This window comes from Echinops telfairi, unplaced genomic scaffold, assembly GCF_000313985.2.
Source record: "Echinops telfairi isolate 266 unplaced genomic scaffold, ASM31398v2 ScPeMD7_2565;HRSCAF=3150, whole genome shotgun sequence".
NCBI lineage: Eukaryota > Metazoa > Chordata > Mammalia > Afrosoricida > Tenrecidae > Echinops > Echinops telfairi.
In genome coordinates this window covers 1157318-1176299 of record NW_022106463.1, presented here as the reverse complement: position 1 = coordinate 1176299, position 18982 = coordinate 1157318, and the positions used below count along the sequence as shown (strand labels likewise).

Here is an 18982-nt window from a genome sequence, read left to right as displayed (position 1 = left end):
CTGACCTTGGACAGCATCACATTTTGGTGACCAGTTACACATTGAGATGTAACCTTTAACATGGGCCGGTTCAGCAAGACTGTCCAAAATGGAAGAGCGGTAGTGGAGGAATAAAGCTAGCATTTCAAAAAACAAACCCCCCCCCCAAAAAAAAAAAAAAACCTAGCATTTCGATGAAGCAGAGAATGCTTATTTTTCCATTGGGGTAGGGAGTGGGAGGCGAGGGAACAAAACGCCTGATGCGTATTAAAATTTTATGTAAGCCTTTAGTTACGAGTCTTACGAAATGAGGTAATTGCAGATTTGTTTAATAAGCAGCCAACAGGTTTTGTTGCCTCAGCCCCCTTAGGCGGCTTCAATTTGAGCACATCTGTGTCCACGTATGTCGCAGTTCTGGATTTCATAGCATCTGTGGCCACCACCCCGGAGCTTTAAAACGATCGCCACGTTGGCTGTGTGCTTCCCGCGGCTCTGTCTGTTTGCTGCGTGCACAGGCCGCACCCGGCAGCCACAAAGGGATGCGGCCGGCCGGCCTGCCCCCGGTGTGGGGGGACCTGCAGGAGCATCCCGCCTCCTACACCTTGTCCCTGATGGGGAAGAGCGTGGAGGGACAACTGTGACATCTTTTCTGATTTAAATGTGTGCTTTCAGAGACTAAATCGCCTTCTATGAGTGGGTAAGAAGCACAGCATTTGTTGAATACAAAACGGTGATCTGAACTCACAATTTAAAAAACTTGTTTTTTTAAAAAAGTCCCGTTTTGCCAGCCCATTTTACAGGTTTCTAGGCAACTACTCTGCCATGGCTAAAGGGGCTTCCAAAAGTTCGTGGGGAAGTGGAATGAAAAGATAATGGGATTTTGCCACACACTTCTGAAGCCTCTAGTACTTGAGAGTAATGAGGGGCCAGCACGAAATGAGGAGATGCAGGGGGCACCTTATGGACCCCATCTAGACAGGAAGTCCAGGCTCTTTCTCCTCCCTCTCCTTAAAAGATGGCTGGAGCCCACTTAGAACAAACAGCCACTGTTTTTCCTCCGCTGGTGAAACGGGACCCAGTCAGAGAAGGAGGGGCGTCTGGAGGCCCCCGGAGGATGGGGTGTCAGTGCCTGCAGACTGTGCTTTGTGAGTGCTGATCCCGAAGGTCCCTGTGTGCGCAGAGCACACAGGCGATAGAAACACTGCTCGGTAAGTAGCAAGAGTCTCTTTGTTCCAAGGCTCGCTCAACGCCCTCATGATCGACTTTGTTTGAAGTCTGTGGAAGGAAACCTGTGTTCTGTGGTACTTTTTTCTTTTTGGCGGAGAGAAGCAGTCATGGACTTCAGTGTCCACACAAAAGCGAGGGAGCTGTGGGAGAGCAGGAGGAGGCCTGGTGGAGAAGTGGCTACACATGGGGCTGTTCACCAAAGGGTCAGTGGTTCAAACCCGGCAGCCGCTCCGTGGGAAAAAGATAAGACGTCTGAGCCCCATAGTTACGGTCTTGGAAACACCTAGAGGGTCAGCTCCACCCTGCCCTATACGGTCGCTCTGAGTCAGCATCAACTCGACAGCAGTGAGTTTGGTTTGTTTTTTGAAAATTGAGAGCAGCTGGGGGGGAAGTTATCAAGCTCTGGCAAAGCAGTAAATGTCCATATATGCTTGATAAAATACAATACCCTCACCCCCACCCCCACCCCCAAAAAACAAGCAGCACTTTAGTTTTAGGGATAGGAATTCGGTTACGGAGGGAAGCAGTAGGATCTCCCCACCCACACTTAGCTCCACCCTTTGCCAGCCTGTCTGATTCCAGCACACATCGTGGCTTTAAAAGGAGCCCGGGTGGTCTAGTGGTTGCACACTGAGCTGCTCATCACAGGCCATCTATTCAAACCCACCAGCTACCAAGGGGGAGAGATGAGAAGCCCACATGCGCAGTTCTGCTCTGCCCTATTGCATCACTAGGACTTGGCATTGCTCTATGGCAGTGGGCTGTAACTTATGCTAGACAGACCACCACCAGCGGGCTGTTTGGTTTTCTCGAAGGCCGAATGGGTGGGTGGGATTAAAAGTTCCCAAGCGGTCTCAAACAAAAAGTGTCACACACTATCCATAGCTGTCACTTGGTGGTTGGGATTATTTTAATGTGGAAAATCTGGATTTGCCCAAGTGATGTGTTTTCCCGCCCACCTCACGCCCATATTGTGCAGACTCTCAGTGACCCTTCTGACCCAATGGGGGGTCGGTGACAGGGCAGCTGAGGAGCAGGAAAGAAAGGTCACTTCCCAGTCTTGTATCCTAGTGTCCTGACATGACAAGATTAGTTCCACTTTCTAGGACCCAACCAAATCTGACCGTCAAGCATAAAAGTAAGATACAGCGAGGTCTTAATCAACATATTTCCTCAAAAGCTCAGCCCAGCCCAAAGACCCCAGGGAGAAATACACTCAGCCCTAGTCACTGGGGTGGTATAATGGTCCTGACAAATCGTGTTAACAGGCACTTTCAACCCAAAGAAAAGAGTGGAGGCGGTGGCTTATATTGCAATGCTTAGAAGAGGAGGCCTCCGTTTTGAACGCGGGCTATTATCTCCTCATTGGAGGCCCATTCCCAAGTCCCTAGCATCTAGCTAGTCCTAGCTCTTTCCTTGGAAGTGGCGAAGTCAGCACAGCCCACAACCCATCTTTACTCAGGTGCTCAGCTCACAAGGCATTTTTAGTCTAAACCCAATATTATCAACATCCAGCTTTCAAAAGTGGTGTGTGTTTTAAATGGTTAAATCCATTTATCTCAAAAACAGCTGCATTTGCGATTTCTGAGACCATTTACTGATCAAAAAGTCTGTGGGGGAAATCCCATTAACATTGAATTCCATTTTCCGAGAAACTTTTCGAAGTCCCCTGTTTAAGTTCACCTCACAGTGAAGGCAGATGGAGACGGGGTCAAAATCAAATGTGCCCATTCTGTGATGTGCCAGCACATGCGCTGTTAGTGTCAAGGCTGAGACCACAGTTCCAGTTGAGAGGTTTCTTTAGCTGCGAGGAGTCTAGGAATGCTTGCCCCTGCCCCTGCCCGCCCCACCCCCAAACCCTGTTAGAGGAAATGAAATCTGCTTTTAAAATGTTCCTCTGCTAAGCAAAACCTTTCAACACAGTTGCTCTTAATGGCAGAGATAAACAAGTTTCTGCCGCCGTTTAAAAACCTTGGCTTGGAAAAGGAGGTGTCCTTGCTACACTTGTTTTAAAATGTCATTTTGTTGTTTGTTTGAAAGGTCTCTTTACTGGGCCACTCCGAGAAAGGCCACACGGCCACTTTCTCGGAAGGTCACCGAGCCCACAGGGGACCCTCTGTGCACACCCTGCCGCTGGGCCTGTGGGGGCCTCCGGCCTGGAAGAGAGTCCACTTTCCCCAAAGAGATTCAGCAGCTACTTGCGCATGGCGCAGGCCCAGGCGCACCAGGTGAGGGCGGCATCTGTTTTTCGGGCTAACGCTTGCTCTCTAAAAACAAACAAGCAAACGCCCTGCCCAGGGGTCCACAGACGGCCAGGGTCAAATCAGTCCACCTACAGCTCCAGAGCCGAGGTCTCTGCCTGTGTCCTCTGCACGGCCTTGGCTGCACAAGTGCTGTGCCCAGGGAGGGATTTTGCGGGGATGAGGGGTTGTCTCTGCAGGGACCCAGGCCCAGAGGCCTCAGGGGGCGGCGGGCTGGTCGCTGGCACCCAGCAGCAGCTTGACCCCATGCTTGTCCAGGCTGGAGTTGATGCTCTCGGCATCCTTGGCCTGCTCAGGGACGCAGGTGCAGCCCACAGCCACGGCCACGTAGTCCTCGGCGTACAGGTAGCGGCCACCGGCACAGGTGGCCGTGCGGCGCAGGACCACGGTGGGCATGCGCACGGGCGTGCTGCGGAAGCGCAGGTCCTCCTCGCCAAAGGGCCCGGTCAGGCAGCCCCGGCACAGGCAGTAGGCTTCAGGCAGGTACTTGGGGAACCTGGTGGGGTCGTAGGAGATCCTGCACAGGGAGAGAACAGAGCTCAGAGCGGGCCGGGGGACCTGGAGCACAGGGAGTGAGCGGGTGCTCAGGTCTCCGTGTGCTGATGCTTCTCCACAGGCCAAGCCAACCAGGAAACCTGAAAGAGTTGGAGCGGTCATTTCCTTGGGCCATTCCCGCCCCCCCACCCCCCCTGCACCACGCCCTTAAAAACCGACATTCCATATCTTCCACAAACAATTGACTTTTACATCGTCTACGTGGACACAAACATGGGTCCATCCACACCTGATGGTCTAACACCGGGCACCATCCATCAATGTCCCAGGGGCCCCAAATGAGCCTCGCCTCTGGCCCTCACCCATCAGCAGACACAAGAAGAGCCGGCCAGGCTCCCCAACAGGGGACACGCCTGGGCAGGGACCCCACCAGGCAACCTTGTGGATCGGGTGAGGGGAGGTGGCATTGTGTGGGCTCTCTGACCACCTGGTGGGCTGACCCAGAGGCACCAGCTGAGTCACACCCACGCAGAGGGCAGCTGCTCAGCACCTGTCCCAGAGCCAGCAGGCCAGCCGGTGTCAGTCTGTCTGTAGGGTCTGCGGCTACGCTGGGCCCTGCAGGGCTGGCCAGCGGGAATCTTTTAGAAGTGACGGAGGGCTTAGACGTGGAGCATTCTCCTCCTCTTCCAAGTCTCCCTCTTCTGGTCAGAGGCCAGGAACCCAGTGTCAGCATCTACAAGACAGCTGGCAGCCCCAGGCCAAGACTCTCAAGTTGGTCCAGAACAGATGGCTCCCTGGGAACCAGAGCCACCTGGGGGTGGGGCTCTGCCCTCTAACCCTGCCCCCACCCACCCCAAACATGAGCCCAGGAGGGCCACCTGCCCTGCTACCCTGGGCACCCAGGGGTGGGTGAAGAGACTGTCCTAAGGGCCCCTTGCTGAGTGAAGGGTCTTCTCGCTCCACATGGACGGCCATGGTCCCGTGGCCCCATTTCTAGTCAGCTGTGAACCACCTTCTGAATCTGCGGCACTTTCTTCTGGGGGTGACTCCTCAGATCCTAAACTCTTCCCCCTGAGGCCCTTGGGGCAGCAGGCACATGTCTGCAGACCCACATTGTGACTGGAGGGGACCCCAAAAGCCCTCCCCGGACTGCCAGTCCCCCACAGCAGCCCATACTCCGAGAGGGAACAAAATGAGCTTCACTCGGGACTTCCCTGCATCCTGCCACTCCATCCCCATGGTCCATCTGCAGAACACCAGGCAGTGGAGCGGAGGGGGGCTGCAGCCAGGGAGGGGAGGTGCCAGGAAAGTTTGACATCGGCTTGGAAGGAAACCCCAAATAACTCGTTTTCTGATTCTCTCACAGTTCCTGGCTCACCGAGCACAGGGGCATTCAGCTAGAGATGCCTGAAGACACACAGACAGAAGCAGTCCAGGGGAAGGTATGGCCTGATTGGGACAGGTGTGGTGGTGGGCTGGAAGGCAGACATGCTGCCTGGGGCCAGTTCTGGGTGGGGTTGGGGATGCAGCAGCCTGACTCGTTTCTAGCATGAGCAGGGCATGACACACACTCACTGTCTTAGGAAATCTGTTCAATGAACCAAGCATTATCTATTGTGGTCAGAGATTAGGTCAATTAGACACTCCGGGTTAGGGGTGGGGTTAAACCTGTCAATCAAGTCGCAGCCTGATGACACCTCCATGATGTCATAAGCCTTCTGTAAATAAGCCAGAGGCCGTCCCTCTCTATGCTTCTCCGACTTCCTGCCTACTGGCACTCTGCCTGCCTCGAGAGGCCACCCCAGGTGAGCCATCCACCCTCCAGGAGCTGCCGGTACCCTGCAATATTCCAAGCAACCTGGGATCCACTGGCCTCTGCATCCACCAGTCTGTGATCTTCCCGCATCACCGGCTCGAAGCTACATGAGTCTGAAGAAGCCTGATGGACTAGCATTAGACTCGTGGAATTGAGTTGGACTGGGATTGGATGCTTTCTTTGGATCTAAGACTACCTGTTGATAGAAAAGCTCTTTCTTACAAACATTTGAGTGTCTTGGATTTGTTTCTCGAGACAATCTGGTCTAACAAAACTGAATATTTGATGAGGGTGCGTGGCTTTGGAGGGGTCAAGAAGGCACACAACGCCCTTCCTGAGCGGGGGGCCCTTTGTCTTCAGACAACAGATGGAAGCACCCCATCTTCATGCCCTGGCAAAGGCTGAAAGTGAAAGTGTGGTATGGATGAAGTTCACGGCTGTCCAATGACTCCCGACTGGTCAGCGATGGCCTGGGGACGACTGCACTCAACCCAGGAGCCAGGAGCAGCTTCGGGGACAGGCAGTCCTGGGTGGATGCACTGGGTGAAAGGGGAGAAAGGGCATTTTGGATCATGTGTCACACATGGTGTCTGTCGCAGGAATATCACGTCACAATCCCCACCCGTGGCGGGCAACGGAGGAGGAGGCTGGAAGGCCCTGCTAACTGATGGTATGAGGACGCCATGGGCAAATCTGGACGAGCCGGAGGGGAGCCCACAGCACGAGAGGCAGTGACTGCAGTCCCAGTTGGCATCGCTGGCTGGGTAACGCCTGTTGTCCTGCTGTGATGATGACTGGTGCCCCTTGCTCTCAAGTGTCTCTATGGTCGCTGAAAAGACATAGCCAACCCAAACTGAGGGGCAAAATAGCCGCCCTGAACTGTCCCAGACCAAAAGGGATGAAAGAGACGCACCAGTGGAGGTGCTGAGTGAGCTGGGGTGGAATCTTGGACCAGAGCAGGGCATTTGTGGGGCAGTCCGATTGAGGCGGCAGCGGCGGTGGTTTTGGGGTGGTGTTCAGTCAGTGGGGCTGCCACCTCCTTATAGCTTTCCTCATCTGCAGCAGGAGTCTGACCCACAGGCTCCAAAGACCCCCCTCAAGCCTCAGCAACTGAGGCTTTATCCTTGGGACCAATGGTGTTTAGGGAGCAATTTATGTGCCACCAGGAACAACGGTCACTCAGCCACTTTCCCTGTCCACGTTTTGGCAGTCGCCGGGATACCTGGTAGCACTGTGGCCGAAGTGTTGGGCTGCTACTCCCCCGCCTAACCCCCCGGTGGCTCTGTGGGAGAAAGATGAGGCTGTCTGGGCCCATCAAGAGTTATACTCCCGGATGGAGCCCTGGTGGCATAGTGGCTTATGAGATGGGCTGTGAACCACAAGGTCAGCAGTTCAAGCCCACCACAGTGCTCCAAAGGAGAAAGATGAGACTTTCCGCTCCCATGAAGATTTACAACATCAGAAACCCATTATAGGACCTGTATGAATCAGAGTCAAATCAAACTGAGGGCCCTGTAGCTTCTCATGCTGTAAAACTTGCAGAAAGACAAGAGTTACAGTCCTGGAACCCAAAGGAGCAGCTCAACTTTAGGCTCTGGGGTCGCGACAAGTCAGGGTGGCCTTGAACGCAGTGAGTCTGCACTGTCCCGGTTGGATGTCTCGCAGTCAGAGGCTCATCAGCCTGTCCCAGGAGACAGGATTCCTCTGTCGCCTGCCTGCCCTCTGCCCGGGAGGTGAAGGCAGGGAGGAGGCCTCAGTGCAGTGGCTGCAGACCAGGAGGCATCTCTCAAGCAGAGGGGCAATGGCAGACCTCACATCCCGGCAGAGGCGGGTGGTGGCAGAGACCACGGAGGGCCCGGGTGGAGATGAGATCAAGCCATCTCTCTTGGGGTGCCCCGGGGACAAACACAAAATGAGCCCGTCACCCCACTTCAGGCCTTCAGGTGTGGAGGGTCACTGGCAAGAAATGCCTTTTGGTTGGAAAAAGCTGGCGAGGAAAAAGCACAGCAGGAACTTCAGCAGGGACTCCTCTGTCGCCCAGCTCGGCTGTGGGGGCCGGGGCACAAAGGGTGTGTGCCTTGAGCCCCTGCACTGCTGTCCGGCCTCCAGGGTGCGAACTCTCTCTGGTCCTGGCATTTTCCTGCACGAGAACACACTGGAAGTAAAGCACGGCTTCTCCTCTGTCCTGTGGCCGACAGTGAGGCCTGGCACCCACCCGCAGGTGACAGCTGGCCTGCCTAATCCAGGAACAAAGGACACGTCCTCCAGAGCTGAACAGAGGTGACGGAACCTGAGCCGGGGCGGAATGTCCGTGACAGCAGATATGGAAACAGACACTGTGCCGGCCTTCGCTTTGTAGGAAACAATTCTAAGCTGATCCGGAGGGCGGGGCCACGCTGCCCCAGCAGGGATCTTAGCACCACATCTGGCCACAGTCCAACCGTGGCCCACTCGCCCACGTCCCAGAACATTAGGCTACCATACCTTTGAAGCAGTAGGCCTTAGCCTGGCTGCTTCTTCCCCTACAATCCCTAAGGCCCAAGCTCCAGAAACAAGGTGGGGACAATCCCATCTGGCCTCCAGCCCAAAACCAGAAGTGCCTACACTGTGGAAGTGAAACACAAGGGTCACAGATCACTAGATCTAAAGGTCAATGAGCTCCACCCAATCAAAAAGAATGCTGGCTGTGAAATGCTGGTTCGAACTCGGTTATCCACCAGTGGCTGTTCCATCCGGGTTCCTGGAAGGAGTGTCTGGGCGGTGCAAGAGATCAATGAGCTTAAGGTGCTGACTGGACGTCTTGGACAGACGAGAGGCCTGGGAAGGTACTTCCAAAAAAGTCCAGGAAAACCCTCTGGTTTGTCTTCCACATTCAACCCGTGTTAGATTTCCACATGCCAAAGGAAGGACCCGGATCCCTGCCTCACACCATTCCCCCACACCCATTCAACACGGGTCGAAGCACCGTGGATAGCTATGAAAACTAAAACCTTAAGGTCCATAGAAGAGAACCTAGTTTTGGAGGAAGGAGGATCGGACATGACAGCAAATACATCAGCAGCAAGAGGCAAGACAGATAACAGACCTCAGAAGAGCGAAGGAACTCTTTTTGTCCCTCCGAAGACGTTAACCTAATGAAGAAACCACCTACAGGCTGGCTGGAGAGAACATTCAGGAAACATGAATCCAACAGAGTCCACATGCTCTGCAGTTCGCAGCCCAACACGCAGCCCACTACACCATCAGGGCGCTACACTGGAATTGGCAAGCTGGTGCTACAATGCCGTGGAGAGCCAAAGACCAGACCGGTCCTGATGATGTGGAAGGAAAATAAGAAGCGGGCTCATTCTACCAGATAGTGACGCTGTGACAGGCAGAGTCGTAAAGAGCCCTGGCCGCCCTTCTGGAACTGGGAGAAAACCAAGAAACCAAACTCCCTGCCAGCGGGTCGTGCCGACTCACGGTGACCCTGCAGGTCAGGGGAGAACTGCACCCGTGGGTGGCCGAGGCTGCAACGCTTCACAGGGTAGCAGGCATCATCTTTCTGATGGGTGCAGCTCGTGGTTTCAAACTGCTGACCCTGCAGTGGGTAACAGTCCATGGTGGACCCTCCACATCACTAGGCCCTTGTTCGGGGGCGGGCGGGAGGGGGGCTGCAGGAGAGCCTAAGAAAGCTGAAGTCAAAATTCCAGGGTGTGATCCTTGGACCACAGCCATCAAGGCTCCTGCTCGGCACGGCAGCCTGACCTTCACCCCCAGAACCGGAAGCTTTGGGCCTCAGGTCCAGGACTCTGTACCTCCACCGGCTGCCCCTGGGACTGATTTCCTTTGAGGAAACCGGGGAATCACAGCTACAGATGAATCCGCAGAGCCCCTTCCCCGCCCCAGAGCCAATAGGGAAGGGAGAGCAGATCTTACTGGCTAGCTATGCAGATACGGCCGGCAGCCAACTGTGAACGGATGGATGGCTGTTCAGTCCAACGAAGAGGGGGGCCTCCAAAAGTTCGGAGGTGAATGGAATTAAAAGGCAGTGGCACTTTTCCACAAACTTTGTGAAGCCCTTCTTGGGTCTTGGAAGGAGCCCTGGTGGCATCATAGTTTCGCATGGGGCGGCCAACTGTAAGGTCAGCAGTTTGAAACCGCCAGCCTCTCCTTGGGGCTTTCTACTCTCGTCAAGATACAGTCTCAGAAACTCACGGGCAGATCTACCCTGTCCTGTAGGGTCACTTGCGTAGTGAGCTGGGCATGCCCAGCCTCGCCCAGCCCTCCCATAAGCTACTATCAGCTACTCGGTGCCGAAGGTCATGACCAACCCGGGCACCTCTGAGGACAGGCTGGGCTAGAGGTCTCAGTTGTTCAGTGGGGGCAATTCCGTCCCCACCCACCCTCAAGAATCTGACTTGGGCCAGTGTCAGGATTTCATCAAGCTCTCAGAATAATCCCTGCGCTGGAATCAGGCCGTGGTCTCCAAGTTTCAGACAAGGCACCCTCATGCCTGCTTGAGTTTTCCTGTGGGACAAGCCAGCGGGCCCGGGAGGAGGGACGGCTGGTGGGGGGCGGGGACGAGCAGGCGAGCAGTGTGGAAAGAATTGTGCCAAGGGGTCTAGTGCACAGCGGTGGCTATAGTAAGGGCTCTGTTCGCAGACCAGGGAGTAAATGGGGACACGCCAAACCACAAACAGCTCTCCACCCCTGCAGCACCCGGCCAGCAGTTCCACCAGCCCCACCCTCCCACAGAGATCTTTCTCAGGCGCAGCCAGGAGCAGCTCTGGAAAAATGCTGGCCGGCCGCGCGAGAACACGGCTTGCCGTTGTGCTGGCCTCCAGGGACAGGACGTGGACTCCAGCCTGGGCGAGCAGAAGGGCCAGGAGTGACGCAGAGACCAGGGCCCCTGCAGCTGGGCCGGCTCTCATCCCCAGCCAGGGGTGCGGGGTCCCTTCCAAACCCTCGGAGGACACCGAGCTCAGCTTGGCATCACCCTAGCCTTGGCACCAAAGTCAGCCCTAACAAGATGCGCTGCAGCTGAGGGGGTGCTGTGCGGTCCGCCCCGTCCTTTCACTCTGGAGAAACCGAGGCACCTCTCGCAAAGGGACTTGTCCAAAGTCTTCAGCTCTCCCGGGGTCAGAACCAGGGCTCTTGACTCTCACAAAAATCCCAGTCCACTCTGCCTCCTGTGCCCAGACCAGGCTCACGGCCTCCCCCAGAACTGGCGGTGACCTTGGAGCCTCTGGGAGGTGAGGGAAGAGTGACTAACACTTTGGGAAGGAATCTGGAAGATAGGAATTCGTAAAGAAAGCTTTACAGACAGACGAGGGAGGGAAGGAGGGAGAGGAGGCGGAGTGAGCGCTAACATTTCTGGAAGCGTTTTGTTCTTTTGTCCTCCCGAATGCCACGCACACACGGTGCAGCTGTGACCAGCTAGTCAAAGGGAGAAAGAGCACGCATGCCCTCAACCTGGCTCCGCGTTTCTGTCCCAGAGAGGCTGTCGAGGGGCGCACGCAACCACCTCTTGGGGGTCGGGTAGTGGAGGCGTCCAGTCACCTGTGTGCAAAAGTGGGGGATGGGATCCACCTTGATCCCTGGGTAGGAAGGTTAACTAATAACAAACCATTAGCCAGGACCACGGAATCCAGGGTGTGGATTGCTTTCTTAGTTTAGAGAGCAATAGACTCCGTTCCCTTCTCAAATTTTTCCATGTACTGTTCATGGTCAGCCTGCTACACCCTAGCCTTTCCCATGTCCTTGTGTGGACATCAAAGGGCGTGTGTGTGTGTGTGTGTGTGTGTGTGTGTGTGTGTGTGTCTCGTTTGAAAGAGGCGAGGATGGCATGAGCTACAAGGAGTTCCTGGATTACGAACCATTAGAGCATTCCTAAGCATGCTTGTTCCGTCTAAGTAGTAAGTCTTACGCCCACATTATAAGGTAGTCCTGGGGGCATAGTGGGTTCCGACGAGTTGGGCTGTTAATCCCAAGGCCGGCAGTTCGAAATCACCAGCTGCAGAAAGATGAGGCATTCTACCCTTGTAAAGAAGTACAACTTCGGACACCCACAAAGGCAGTTCTACTTCATCTGCAGGGTGGATCTTAGTCAATGGACTCCATAGATGGCAGTTAGATGTCTGAGCTGTAGGTACGTAAGTTAGAACAGATGCCTAGAGGTCGTATTTAGCCTGACTTTACAGGGTGGCCAGTGAGGTTTGGTTTTCAGTGCAAGGCTCAAAACCTTCTTAGTGATTCAGAAGCTGTCTGTGCAGCCAGTACAATTGATCGGGATTCGGGAGTGGGTTGCACACAGGAATGGGTTCCAGCATTCCAAACGGACGGCAAATTTCCATGACCTTAAAAGGCCAAGGGGAGTCGTTCCTAAGTTGGAGATTTATAACCTGGGGGCTGCCTGTCAAGCTCAGCCAATCAGAGATGATCACTATACAAGCACAGCCAAAGGTTCTATTTTCAGAACAAGAGACTTTAATCCCTGGACAATGCTTTGTGACAATGCTGCTATTTTTTGCTTTGAGAAGCAGAGATAGGTGCAGTAAAGCCTGTTCTATTCTGGGCAGTCCAGAGGGGAAAACCATCTGTGGGTACTTTGGCCAATTACATGTCACTTGTAAGACCCTCGGGGAGATGGATTGACACAGTGGCTGTAACAATGAGCTCAAACACAACAGCTAACACGGGGATGGTGCAGGGCCAGGCAGCAGGCTTTTGTTCTGTTGAACATGCTAAAAAAATAAGGGGGGGGGGTGAGGGGAGAACAGACTACCGACACTTATTTTTCCTTTAGTTCCTCCGAAGTACATTGCTTTTACTTCTAGCTCAGTTGCTTTGAGATACAATGCGTTCTGAATTCATACAATAACCAATGGGGACAGGAGTGAGGACGGGGCAGTGGCTCCTTGTGCTGTGCCTGGGGTCGCTGTGCGGCGGAGCTGACTCCATCTCCCCTGGCAACAACAACATAAAGATATGGTTCTTGGAACAGTCAACCCCTGAAGACCAAAATAGTCAGCACTGGCCCAAAGTTCATGGACCAAGGACCAGTGGAGACAGAGCCCAGCGGGGCATGGAAAGAGTGCTGTTACACTGAGGGGACAGGACTAACGTCACAACACAAAACGTGGGTAAATTATTGAACGGGAAACTAATGTTCTCAGTGAACTTTCATGCAAGCCACGGTCAAATGTTTTTAAAAATAGTAATGGGGTTATTTTGTGGGGGGTTAAATGTATATCACAACATACATTTAAAGGATGAGTGGAAGGTTGGGGAACTACTCACTGCCATGGAGTAGATGCCAACTCATGGCAACCCTACTGGCCAGAGTAGAGCTGTCCCTGCAGGTTTCAGAGACTTGACCTCTATAGGAGTAGAAAGCCTCCTCTCTCTCCTGAGGAATGGCTGATGGTTTTGAAATGCTGCTAGCAGCCCAACACATAACCACTAGGCCGCCAGGGCTCCTTTGGGTACAAAATCATATGCAAATGAATGTTTAGGGGTTATGAAAAAAATGTATTAACAGCTATTGTATGAATTCAAGGAGCCCTGGTGATGTAGTAGGTTGTGCGATGGGCTGGCTGCTAACCACACGGTGAACCTGATCCTTGGAAGAGCTGCAAGGGGCCACAGTTTCAGGGGTTCCACCACTCCCCATCAAAGCAGTAAGCCTGATCACAAGGTTGGTGGTTCAAATCTACCATCCACTCAGAGGGAAAAAGATGAGGCTCTCTGCTCCCATAAAGACTTATAGCCTTGAAAAAAAAAAAAAAAGATTTATAGCCTTGGAAATTCTATGGCAGTACTGTAATTCAGTGGGTTCCGTTTGGGGTTGGCTTATGCTAAGAACGTTTCTCAAGTGCTGCATTAACAATAAAACCCACTGCCATTCTCTTTAAAACCCAACTCACTGCCATGGAGTTGCTTCTGACTCAGAGCGACTCTACAGGGCAGGGTAGACCTGCCCTGTGGGTTTCCAAGACTGTCACTCTTTATTGGAGTAGAAAGTCTCCACCTTCTCCCACGGAGTGGCTGGAGCCCAACTGGTCACCGTTATGCCACCATTGCTATTAGGTGGGCACTTTATGAGAACTTTGAGTGTCAGACTGGGAGGTGCCACCACTGACCAGGACGCCAGCAGAGCCGGACGTCACTGGAAGACGTTACAAGTGTGCCTTCTACTGCAGGCAATTCCAACCACATCTCAGAAGCACGCTCATTTTTCTTCTCCGCTCCCCGCTGAAAGCTCTAGCAGTGTTTCCCCAAGTGGGCAATACCGCCCCCTGCTGGGGGCCTCTGGAACGACCCAGGAGTGGGCTGCAAAAGTGGATACCTATACTTTATCCTGATGAGAGGCTAGCGTCCAAATGGTTTTCCTTGCCGAGGGGGTGCCGAGTCACTCGTTTTCTGAAAAGGCCAAGTCAGTTCGGGAGTCTGTGTCCCAGTGGAAGCTGTATTCCTTTGGCAGTTTCTCTTCCTTCCGAGTTAAGAGGAAAGCCCTGCCCTGGGGTTTTCACAAGAACCGACTAGATGGGTCTCTATTCTGGGCTCCTCTTTCTCCTTAATCCTGGGCAGCCTCACCCCTACCCCAGGGTGCACCCGCCCCGCCCCCCCCCACCCCGTGGCCATTGGATTCGACTCCTAGTTTATTTTTAAGTCCCCACTCTCCCCCGTCCCCTCCCTTTCCTTTGCATCCATATCCTGGGTAAACATTGTTTTCGTCCCCTCACTGTTCTGGCCACGTGAGATTTTTAACTGTAAAATACATTGGGTGTCGCCTCGTGGGTCCCTGGAGGAAGAGCATGAGATGGAGATGGGATGAAGAAAGCCTAAAACCAAAGACTGTGCGTTCTCCCTGTCCCCGGCGAGCTGCCTCTGCCTACCCCGCCCCAGCCATCGGCAGAGACACCACTCAACAGTGTTCGAGTCCTGCAGGGGTTGACATAAACAAGCACTAAGTATCCTTAAACCTTCACAAACCTCAGCATTGTTTTTCTTAGTCTATTTCCGAATACATCCGTTTGGCATCCCACAGCATATTAAGCCATCAAATTGATTTTATTTTTGGTATACGTATTTTCCCCCCATATTTTTTAATTCTAACAGAGGAGAAGAAACAAACATGTGGCCACAAAGTAAACGAGAAAATATTTTTAGGCTCTGGAAGTTGAATGCCGCTTTTCTCGTCACATGAAGGTGGGGAGCCAGGGCAGGGTGGACGCCAAGAGGTCCCGAGGCAAAGCTGGGCTTCCTCTCACACTCAGTCCCCTGGCCTCCGAAGTCTCCTCTTCAAGCTGTGACGTCAAAAGAGGCTGTGTCAAGACCGCCTCCCCACCATCTCTTTGTAAGTACAAACAGTTCTCTTTGCACCCATGCTGCCCTGACTCCTTGGGGTGGGGGTGAGGGGCGCGGGAAGCTTCAGTGTTTCAGAGTTAGCTTTCCCATCAGAGTTGGTGAATTTCCCTTTCTGCTTTCAGTTTGCAGGTGCCCTGGTGGCATAGTGGGTTAAATGCTAGGCTGCTAAGCACAAGGTGAGCAGTTCAAAACCATCAGACACCCATTAAAAAAATTTAAAGAAAAAAAGAGTCATACACTCTGTATTCCAAAGTAGATTGCCAGGCCTTTCTTCCTAGTCTGTCTCAGTCTGGAAGCTGTGCTAAAAGCTGTTCAGCATCCTACCCACTAGCAAGCATGGCTGACATGAGGCGCCCTGACCGGGTCTCTCACAAGGAAGGCGATAAGTCTATCACTGAACCACCAACGCTGCCATATTTTTCCGGCTGCCACCGAGTCAATTCTGACTCACAGCGACCCTATAGGGCAGGGAAGAACTGCCCCTCTGGGTTTCTGAGCCGGAAATTCTTTATGGGAGTAGAAAGCCTAGTCCTTCTCCTGTGGAGCAGCTGCTGGTTTCGAACTACCCGACCTTTCAGTTAGCAGCCCACCTCGTAAGCACTACACCACTGTGGTTCCACATTCCCACACAGGTCTATGCAATGTGTACCTTTTTAACTCAAAATGGTAGCCAGCTATATTGCACTTTGCCTATTTTTTTCTTCTTTAAATTGTCAGTTGTTCTACTTGATACATTGAGAGCTGCCTCAGTTTCTTCTGCATCAAACCAAAGTATCAAACTGGGTATCAAACTAAGCCTACTGCCATTGATCCTCAGACTCCTCAAGTCCTTACAGGACTGAGGGACAGGGTTCCACAGTGTCTAAGACCACATCTTGATGGTGGCAGGCAGTCTGGTCTTTTCCTCATGGAGTGGCTGGGGGATTTGAAACACCAACCTTATGGTTAACCGTCCAGTGCTTAATCCAGGGCACTACTAGAGTTCCTGTCACCTTTCTAGTTGGGTTGTACTCTAGGTTGTTTCCAATCCCTTGCTATTGCAACAGTAAATATCCTTGTACGTGTATCATGTGGGACATGGGCACGTACGGGTAAGAGGAATGCCGGTAAGTGGGTTGGAATTTTAAATTCGTATCTCACCACTACCCAGTTGCACCAATTCACACTCCTTGCCCTGTCTTCCCACCTTTGCCAACATAGCCGGGGGTGGGGGTGGGGGCATGGGCAGTATTTAAACCAAAAGCAAACACCCTGCCAGCAAGTCAATTCTGAGTCACAGTGAGCCTCGATGGCGGGGTGCGGGTGGGATCTGAGAGGGTCATCTTTACTGGAGCAGACATGCTCATCTTTCTCCCGAGGAGCAGCTGGTGAGCTGTAACTACCCGTGGTTAGAGTCCGACGCTCACCTGACAGTGGTATCCGGGCTCCTCAGTCTGACGGGTTGTTGCTAGCGGTGCCGCGGAGTCCGTTCAACTCACAGTGACTCTCTACGACACAGAAGGAAACCCTGTCCCATCCGGAGCCACGCTCACAATGGCTGTGTCTGAGCCTGTTAGCGGCCACTGTATCAATCCATCTTATCGAGGGGTGTGTTCTCTTTCGCTGCCCCTCTACTTTACCAAGCATCCTGTCTTTTGACAGGGACTCGTCTCTCCTGATAACATGTCCAAAAGATGTGCGACAAAGTCTCGCCTTCCCTGCCTCTCAGGAGCATTCAGGCTGTACTTCACCCAAGGCAGATTTGTTTGTTCTTCTGATGCCCCAGGGAACTTCGCCAACACCACAATTCAAAGGCATCGATTCTCTGTCAGTCTTCCTTCCTCATTGCCCGACTTCACCTCCACGTGAGGTGACTGCAAACACCACAGGCCAGGCCCTCCTTAGCCTGATGGGGAGGAGGGAAAGGTGATTTCTAGCTATAGCTTACCCGTGCACGTCCCTGATTATGCTGGGAGTGGAGTAGCCTTTTGTGTTTCAGGGTGACGTCCTTTGGATTTCCTTGTCCGTGGCCTGTCCGTGGCCTCTGCCTTGGTCTTCCTTTGATGTATCCGAGCTCATTAGGAAGTGGGCCCTTTGGCACATGAGCTGGAAACCTTTTTTCTCAGTTTGCCCTTGTATTTTCCTGTTTCCTTATCCCGAGAAAAAATGTAGTTGTATCAGAATTTACCAGTCTTGTCTTTTATGATTGTGTCTGTGTGTCTGTGAGCTGCTAAACAGGCCTCCTCCTCGCCGAAGTTCTAAACGCCATTGCCCGTGTTTTCCTGGTTTTATTGCTTACATTCCGATCTTTGGAACATCTGGAGCTTGCTTTAGTCTAGGAGTGAGATCCAATTGTCCCTCTCGACCCTAGCTGGCTACCCAGTTTTCCAGCACCAATCATTGAATCATCCATCTCACCCAGTGATCTAGAAAGCCACCTTTTTTCAAATTTCCATTTTTAACTCAGCCGGAGCCACGAACCACCATCCTTTCTGCGTGGGCTACTTTCTGCCTCAAAGTCCACTTCCCACCCACCTCCCAGAAGGTGGCTCTCTCCGTTTCCACAGATTCTGCCTCAGTCTGCTCTAGCCACTGTCCCTTGCTCTCACCTTGGGGACACTCAGGAGGTGGTGGGGAGGAAGTGACAATCGCAGAGAGATGGGTGCTGTGCTGGCAGAGAAAGGCAGGAGACCTCAATCCAGCCATTAAGTACACACACACACACACACACACACACAGACACAAAACCTGTCCTGCAAGCAGGCTGCAACCACTGGTTCACTAGGGCTCAGGGCTACGATACTCATTGTTGCTAAGTAACTGAGAAGAGGATGCAAAGGGCACTTAGGCCACTGCTTAGAGCAGCGGTTCTCAAGTTGTGGGTCTCAACCCCTTTGGGGGCAAACGGCCCTTTCACAGGGGTCACCCAATTCATAACAGTAGCAAAACGACAGCGATGAAGTAGCAATGAGGAGCTGTATTAGAGGGTCGAGGCATTAGGAAGGTGGAGACTTAGAGACTCAGTCAAAGGCCACATGGGGGGAAATCAGACCCAGACCCTGTGTGCTGTCCTCCCCTCCATGAAGGCCGCCTGAGAAGTGCAGTCCAGCTTCCCCAGTCCTTGCTGTTGGCTGTCCAGTGGGTCCAGAGCTCATGATGGCCCCTGGCACGACAGATCAAAAGTGCCCCATCCCCATGGATGTGTGCACTCTATAAACCACGGAGTTCACCAGGCCTTTCTCCCTAGTCCATCTCAGTCTGTAAACCTGCTAAGCACCCTAGCAACGAGCAAGCCTCCACTAACACATGCGCAGTTGCTATGCACCCCCAATAGATGCCCACTGCCTATGGTTGTCCATCACCCACCAATGCTCTTCCCATGGATGCCTGCTCCCCAAAAACTCACCCCCACACATGCCCAACCTTCAGAGTTGCCCCTACCCTCCTGAGCTGTGCTTCTCTGTCCTGTCACCAGCTGTCCCATCTCCCCGGATGACTCTTACCCTCACCGGGCTGCTCCCACTCATAGGTGGGGCCATACATACCGACAGGCTTCTCAGTAAGTGGGGTGGTTTGAACCCCTGATCTAGCGTTTGACAGCCTAACAGCTCACCAGACAGCGCCACCGGGGCTCCTTGGCTCAGCATAGGTTCTCATAGCGGTTGCATCGAGTCCGGAGAAAGACGCCGCCTTCCACTCCCTTCAAAGTGGCAGTCAGGGATACCCGCGGGGGCATTCGTTTTCACGTGTGCTATAGGGTCGCTCGGAGCGGGACCCAACTAGATGGCAGTGAGTTTGGTTTGGTTGAAATCATGGGAAACCGGATTCCTTCAGGGAAGGCACTGTGGTTCCACATTCCCACACAGGTCTATGC

At 53.2% G+C, this 18982-nt stretch overlaps 1 protein-coding gene and 1 long non-coding RNA gene across 2 annotated transcripts in view; both read right to left on the bottom strand.

Annotated features, from left to right (window-relative positions):
* The window catches only part of LOC123522123, a 422-nt gene extending 355 nt beyond the window's left edge, over window positions 1-67 (bottom strand). Inside the window, exon 1 of the long non-coding RNA XR_006680426.1 lies at window positions 6-67. This is a non-coding gene — a long non-coding RNA (uncharacterized LOC123522123). The remainder of the gene's footprint in view (window positions 1-5) is intronic.
* Window positions 68-3077: 3010 nt separating this feature from the next.
* On the bottom strand, window positions 3078-9379 carry IL17D (interleukin 17D). Its single transcript, XM_045293985.1, has 2 exons — window positions 9241-9379; window positions 3078-4102 (listed from the first exon to the last, which is right to left on the bottom strand). Exons 1-2 carry the CDS (start codon window positions 9377-9379, stop codon window positions 3666-3668), a joined length of 576 nt encoding a protein of 191 aa, XP_045149920.1. The 3' UTR covers window positions 3078-3665.
* Between the last annotated feature and the right edge of the window lie 9603 nt (window positions 9380-18982).

Coding starts and splice junctions, on each gene's coding strand:
- IL17D (XM_045293985.1), bottom strand. CDS start 9,379: ATGGACTGTTACCCACTGCAGGGTCAGCAGTTTGAAACCACGAGCTGC. Junction 4,103..9,240: donor CCCTGACCTGCAGGGTCACC/GTGAGTCGGCAC, acceptor CAACTCTTTCAG/GTTTCCTGGTTGGCTTGGCC.